At 50.5% G+C, this 7,090-nt stretch overlaps 1 protein-coding gene across 1 annotated transcript; it reads right to left on the bottom strand.

Annotated features, from left to right (window-relative positions):
- Nucleotides 1-4,606: 4,606 nt before the first annotated feature.
- Nucleotides 4,607-6,654, bottom strand: LOC121440312 (dual specificity protein phosphatase 9-like). The gene is made up of 3 exons (XM_041641124.1): nt 6,249-6,654; nt 5,309-5,764; nt 4,607-4,990 (listed from the first exon to the last, which is right to left on the bottom strand). Exons 1-3 carry the CDS (start codon nt 6,652-6,654, stop codon nt 4,665-4,667), a joined length of 1,188 nt encoding a protein of 395 aa, XP_041497058.1. The 3' UTR covers nt 4,607-4,664.
- Nucleotides 6,655-7,090: the final 436 nt, after the last annotated feature.

The raw sequence follows: 7,090 nt of genomic DNA, 5'->3' as shown, positions 1-7,090 counted from the left end.
AAAGCCAGCCTACAAACCACAATCCCAGAGAACTTAGACAACAATGAGGACCCTAAGAGAGATTTACACAGATCTAATCCACATGGGAAGTTGAAGGTAAAAAAGACAAGATCTGCTAAGTAAATTGGAGCATGGGGACCTTAGGGGAGGACTGAAGGGGAGAGAGGAGAGGCAGGGAGGGAGCAGAGAAAGATGTAGAGCTCAATAAATATCAATAAAAATATATTTAAAATATACATCCACACCGCATTATTCTTAACACATCCTGTCCTCAAGAGAAGCTATTGAGGCAGGGTCTGCACTGCTGGGCTCTATTGGAGCCTTCATGGCGGAGGTGGGTGGGGAAAGGGAATGCCCAGCTCTAGTCTCCTGTGGCCATCTTGCTCCACTTTTGGGGAGTCAGAATCTGAGAAGCACAGGGCAGAGACAGGTTCCCCAAGACACAATGCATTATAGAACATGGCTTCTCTCTGCCACTTCATTCCCACATTACAGGGGACTGTTATAGTGATTCCTTTTCCCTGGTACATAATGCTTAACTCTCAACAAGACAGTTCCAAGGATGAGGCAAAATGGGTACCAAAACCAAAATCAGATAGTGTAGGAAGGTTGGATTTATCAGACTGAGAATTTTTAAATAACTGATTAAAATGCTAAAATGTGCCAGGCAGTGGTGGTGCACACTTTTGATCCCTGTACTCGGGAGGCAGAAGCAGGCAGATCTCTGTGAGTTGACAGAGCTAGTTCCAGGACAGCCAGGGCCATATAGAGAAACCCTATCTTAAAAAACCAAAATTAATAAATAAATAAAATGCTAAAATGCTGGACTAGGAAAATGGCTCAGTCAGTAAAGTGCTTTGCTTTGCAACCAGAAGGTCTTGAATTCAGTACCCCAGAATCCACATTAAAAAGCTGGAGGTGATAGTTCATGCTGTAAATCCAGATTTGGGGAGGCAGAGACAGGAGGATTGCTGGGGCTTACTGAGTGGTCAGACTATCCTACTTGGTGAGCTCCAAATTAGAGAGAAATCCTGTCTCAAAAAACATGGTGAACAATGCTTCAGAGATTATTGACGACCAAAGTTATTTTCTAAACTCTATGCACATCTGCACAGAAAAGAACACACACAATGCTAAGGTACTACCAGAAAAAGTAGATGATACATAAGAACAAGACCACAGTTGGCACAAGGGAGGACAGAAAATGAAGTCTCTACCTGGGATGTTTATACACTATTGACTGTTGGGTATTTTATTTATAAAAGGGTAAAGGGGAAGACAGAGACTGGGGATACTTAGCAATTCCATCTTAAACTCTTTCCATAGTGGAAAATTTTCAGCCATTGTCTTTTCAAAATTATTTTTTTCTATTTTTTGAGATTATAATTGCATAAATTCCCCCTTCCTTTTCCTTCTTCCAAACCCTTTCATAAACCACTCCTTCCTCTCTTTCAAATTCATGGCTTCTATTTGTATTAATTGTTTTGACATGCATATATGACATAAATATAGTCTGCTCAGTCTGTATAATGTTACGTGTATATATGACTTTAGGGTCGACCATTTGGTATTGAATAACCAATTGATGTGCTCTTCCCTGGGTTAGTCTATGTCTCCAATAGTTCTTTGACAAGGTACAAGGTACAAGCTGGCCTTGAACTCCTAATCCTCCTGATCCCATCTCCCAATGCCAGAATGAGTATGGTGTGTGCTACCATACTCAGCTTAAACTTTGCTATTTTTAAGATTTATTTTAATATTTTACTTTATGAGTATTTTGCCTGCATTCTTGTATATGAGCACTGGTGTGATAAGTCCTTCTGTGTATGTGTTGCTTTTATTGTGGCAAGAAATTCTCAGGGGTGACATTTTCTTTTCATTTCACTTGGACACAAATATAATTTTAAGATAAGTATGCATCCTCATTTGTTTCTGAAGGTGTATTTTTCAAGGGCATCTATTGTATTTCTTTGCTGCTGTCACAAACTACCATAAATTTAATGAGTCAGCCAGCACTTTGCCTGCTGTGGTGGTGGTATCTGCCTGGAATTCTGGTACTTGGGAGGTGGAAGCGAGAGGATCAGGAATTCAAAGTCATCCTCAGCCTCAAAGTGAATTCAGTGAATTTAAAGCCAGACTGGGCTACATGTGACCCTGCCAGAAAGAATGGTGTATCCTAGTTTGAAAGACCAACAAGTATGAGAGGCTGCATTCCTGTGAAGGCTCCTGGCTCCCAGGCCTAGGCTATTATGCCCCAGGCAGTTTTGGAGTGGACTTCCTCACTGTTTCCCCTCCCCCTCAGAACCTTTCTCTTATTTTATCACCAGCTCAGCCATTTGGTCAAAGGGTTTTAAATTTCTCCCTCATTTTAGGGCTTTTGTACTGGGGGTGCTACCTGAACATCCCGTTTCTAAGTCTATTGCTGCAGTTGGGATTTTGAATGTCTCAGAAGTCTGTGTTTAAGAGCTTAGTCTCTCAGGCACTGCTACTGGGAAGTAGAGCCTAGGGGGCAGGGCTATGTCTTCAGTTTGAAACATCTTTTTTTCCCCCCAAGACAGGGCTTCTCTGTAGCTTTGGGACCTGTCCTGGAAGTAGCTCTTGTAGACCAGGCTGGCCTCGAACTCACAGAGATCCACTTGTCTCTGTCTCCTGAGTGCTGGGATTAAAGGCATGCGCCACCAGCGCCCAGTCCAGTTTGAGATGTCTTGAAGGGTCTTGGGGGATACCAGTCCCTTCCTTTTCCTCTTGGTCACGCATATGTCTCACTCAACACTCCCGTGCACTCAGGTGCTGCCTAGAGCACAGGGCCAACCAGCCATGGCCTGGAACTTTGAAATGTGAGCCAAAAATCAATCTTTTCTCTCTGCAAGCTTATTGCCTCAGGTATGCCTGTGCTGACTGGAAACTCGACTGAAACAACTCGATCTCCATTACTTCTCCTCCATACACGTTCTGGCTCTTCCTTCCCTTCTGTTCTATCTCTAGGCTTTGGAAACACAGCTTCCCAGGTCTGCTGGCTGAGTGTGAAGGCACTGGCAGTGTTGAGCAGAAAAGCCCCACCTAAAACTTACATGGCCCAGTGATGTGGACTCTACCTAACTTGCCAGATGGCCCAGGGAACAAGCGTCGCACAACTCTCCCTGACCTCGCCTAGGCTTTTGTAGCCTTGATTCCACACTGTATGATCCACCCAGCTCACGTCCTCCCCCTGTTGAAGCCCTAGTCACCCTCAGCACCACAGCCAGCCAGCCCACTTTGACTCAGGGCTTGGGGGTCACTTGTAACTTCCTGACTGATTTGGGGCATTTGATTGCGGCACTGGCCCACACTGTATCTCATTCCCCTCTGAAAATGAAGCAGCTTCTTCATATCTGGTTTATTGTTGCACCCCAGTTTCTTAAGGGTGTGCTAGAATAGGAGATCAAATGGATTGTGAGTGACCAGGTAACCAACAGGCAGCGTAAAGACGGGAAATGAGGAATGGGTGATAGGCAGGTTTCCCTTTCCTCTCCCTCCCGTCCCCAAGGAGCCCAGGAAGCAGCACCCTCTGTCGAGTATATTAAATAAACTGTTTATTCAGGAGGAACAATTAAAGAAAATGATTATAAAGTGGATTACAAAAACAAATAAGCACAAGCCTCTCCAGGTTCAGAGAAAAGATGGTCCTGCTGCCACAGGTACTGCCAGTTCCAGGCTGAATGTGTGAGGAGGCTAGTGTGCAAGCGTGAACACACACATACATACACAGTTTGCAAAGGGGTGTGGACTTCGATGAATGACCATGTGTGTGTCTGCAGCTTGGCCCCTTCCCTGCCCCCCAAACCAACACCGGCTGTGTGAGACACACAGCAGCAAAATTGAGGCCTTCATCCTTCCCTCCCTCCCCCTCAGCTCTCACTCTGAGACCCCATCTCCTCCGGTGGCAGTTTGACCACCCTCAGTCACAAAGAGTCTCAGTGATCCTGTCAAGACATCTGGGGGAGGAGGAAAGAAACAGTCAGGGCACCAGATGTGTGGCTGGGATCCCGCCTATTGGCTCCCAGGCCCATGCCCTCCCATGTGACACTGCCCAGCAAAAAGCCACCCAGAGAGGCTGTCCCTGTGGATGTTGCGAGCAGCCATTGCGTCTCAGAGTCCACACCCCAGAGCCCCAAGAAGGCGAAGTTCTAGTCAGAGAGGAAGGAAGGAGACTACACCAGTGAAAGTTGTGAGGCCTTTCCCCACAGGTGGCCATTGGAGACAGGGAAGGAACTGAGAGCAGGTCCCTGTGGCAAAGTGTGATACAATCTTCCTGAAGAGGAAACTGTAAGAAGGGGCAGGGCCCAGGCAGCAGGCAGAAATCTGGAATGGTTGGTCTCTTGGCTAGGAAGCCCCACTCCCACCCGGAAAGAATAAAGTAACAGTTGCAGAAGAGGCAGGTTCTGGAGCATGGTCCCGCTCTAAAGCGGCACAGGTCAGGCCCGTAGCCACGGGTCCCCCCATAGGCACATGTAATAGAATCCGGGGTAGGGCAAATCTCTGCTCTGTTCCTGCCTTGCTCCACCACCCCCATGTGAGGTATTGAGCTTCCCCTCCCCCTCCCCCTCCCCGCTTATGGCTGCATCCCATCCCTGCTAATACATGGGGTCATAGGTAGGGACCAGCCCAGCAGCTCCACACAACTCTTATGTGGAGTCCAGCTCAAAGACCCCATCGCTGGTAGGGGTAGTAAAGAAAGAAGGTGGGTCTGAGACAGTGGACTCCAGCCCCCCACTGCCCTGCCCCCCAGAGCGCCTCTCCTCCAGGCGCAGGCTGCGCTCAAAGTCTAGCAGCTGCCCCATGAAGTTGAAGTTGGGTGAGATGTTAGACTTCTTCCGCTTGACCAAGTCGTAGGCATCGTTGAGTGAGAGGTGGAGCTTCTGCATGAGGTAGGCCACGGTGACAGTGACAGAGCGGCTGACCCCTGCCAGGCAGTGGACGAGCACCCCGTAGTTCTGGGATAAGGCCTCATCTAGGAAGAGCAGGACAGAAACATACCCCCACCCCGACAAGGGTCAGCATGAGTGAGGCCAGAGCCAAGTGAATTTTTTGGGGGCAGCATCTCAGTCTCCCCATCCTTCTTTGCCCATATCTGGGAAGTTTCATTGGCAGATGACCAGAGCTCTACACCCCCCTCCCTCACCCAAGTGCCTTGTGGGCTCTGGGAATGGTATCTGAGCTGGGCAAGAATTCCCTTATAGAAGAGGGTAAGGAGCAGGAGAGGCCAGGAGTCAGTCTGGTGGGTGGGGACAGGTGGAGAGAGAAGACAGCAAGGATAGGGAGGACTCACCAATGAAAGCAAAGGCCTCTGGAAAGAACTGGGACAGATTCTGGCTCCAGTGGTCGGAGATAGGAATCTGCTTGTAGTGGAAGTCACCATTCTTCTCAAAGGGGTTAGGGAGGTTGGGGGTGACATTGAGGATATAGCGGATGCCAAGCTTGGCAAGGCTCTCCAAGTTGGCTGAATCTCGGGCACTGCCTAGGTAGAGATTGGGCAGAATCTGGACTGGGAAAGGTGGTAGCAGCCCAGTTGGAGGGGACGTGGTGCTCTCCGAATCTAGGCCACAGCTCATGGAGTCGCGGTCAGCCTCAGACTCTGCATCAGAGATATCAGAGGCCAGGCACAGGCCACCTAGCCCTACCACAGGCATGGGGCTAGGTACTGAGGCCAAGCTTGAGCCAGCAGGACCGCTAAAGCTGGTTTCACAAAGGTGAGGACACTCGGCCTGGAATTTGCTGAAACCACCTGTCAGGAAAGAATGGGAGGGGGTCTTGCTATTATAGCCACCTGGGCAGCCAAGAATCCCTAGCTGGGGCTAGAGAGCTGACTCTACACAGCCCAGGTGGGTTGCAGATATTGCTAAAGGGGACACGCAAGCCATCAGTTTCACCTATACTGGAGCGCCACGTGTGGTGTGTGCTGTGGACACCCACCCATCCTCACTCAGCACTTGCGGCTGATTCATGTCCATTCTCCCCATTTTCCAGATTTATAAATGGGCTCGGATGGATAAAGGACGTGCCCAAGGTCATGCTCAGGTCTGCTTTCCCAAACGCTGTCTTGCAGGTTATAGGGAGGAAGTCTTACCCACATTTTACACAAAATAAGGTGGAGTTTGCCCAAGGATAAAGTAATAATGAAATCCCCTCGGAAGGCACGGCTTTCTCCTGACCTGAGAGGCCACCAGAGGCGGCCCGTGCCCTCTCTCGGCTCACTGCCCCTCACTTACCCTGTAGGTAGTAGGCCAGGTAGCCTTCTTCCCGCAGCTTCTGGAGCAGGACGCCCAGCACCGAGTCAGCTTCCCATTCTGGGGCTTCTTCTGCCTGTGCCTCTGCCTGTGCCTCTGCCTGCGCCTCTGCCTCTCCCTGCTGGCTTCGGCCTCTACCCTGGTCGTACAGAAGCACAGGGGCGGGTGGGGGAGGCTGCAGCGGTGGCCCTGGCAAGAGCGAGCGCACAGACAGGCTCCCTTTCCGTAGGCGGCGCAGCATCAGGGAGGGCAGGGCCACGCTCAGCGCCCCGCAGATGCGCGCCGACTGGTACAGCTCCCGGCTGCGGCAGTCCAGCAGTAGAAGCTGTGGGCGCGGGGGCGACAGCTCCTGGCGCAGCCACAGGCACGAACGACCCAGACTCTCCATGGGCGCGCGGCGTTCTGCACTTCTGCACGTCGGACAGCGGGTGCTGTGGAGAGAGGTCAGGCGCGGAGTGAGGGCAGGTTTGTCTCTAGTCCCGCGGCACGGACTACTGGAGACGGGAAGTCAGCCCCTGTCCTGAGGGCAGGCGCCCAGTGTCCCTACAGGGACATTCCTCCACCGCCTGCTTCTCTCCTTGCGCTCCACCCACAGTGAGAAGACCAAGAAAGGCGCCCCAGGAAAAACACCCGAGGCTGCTGCCACTGGGATGCTGCTCACGGTCCCGCTTAGATAGTTTGCGTGAGACATACTCCAGAAGAAGAAAGCTGAATGAAGACTTTTTCTGGGGTTCTAGAACTAAAGCAAGTTCCCTCCACACCCCTTTTCTGACTTTCTCACTTGCCCCGATCTCCATCACTTCCCAAGTTCGACTTTGGATGTG

The sequence above is a fragment of the Microtus oregoni genome, unplaced genomic scaffold (genome assembly GCF_018167655.1).
Source record: "Microtus oregoni isolate MIOR12 unplaced genomic scaffold, Mior012 000067F_001, whole genome shotgun sequence".
NCBI lineage: Eukaryota > Metazoa > Chordata > Mammalia > Rodentia > Cricetidae > Microtus > Microtus oregoni.
The sequence above is the reverse complement of the archived record's forward strand: the minus strand, read 5'-3'. Positions and strand labels throughout refer to the sequence as shown.

Excerpts from the sequence above, each read along its gene's own strand:
- LOC121440312 (XM_041641124.1), bottom strand. The coding sequence starts at position 6,654 with ATGGAGAGTCTGGGTCGTTCGTGCCTGTGGCTGCGCCAGGAGCTGTCG. Across the intron at positions 5,765-6,248 it reads CCTGGCCTACTACCTACAGG|GTGGTTTCAGCAAATTCCAG; the intron begins GTAAGTGAGGGG and ends CTTTCCTGACAG. Across the intron at positions 4,991-5,308 it reads AGAGGCCTTTGCTTTCATTG|ATGAGGCCTTATCCCAGAAC; the intron begins GTGAGTCCTCCC and ends TGCTCTTCCTAG.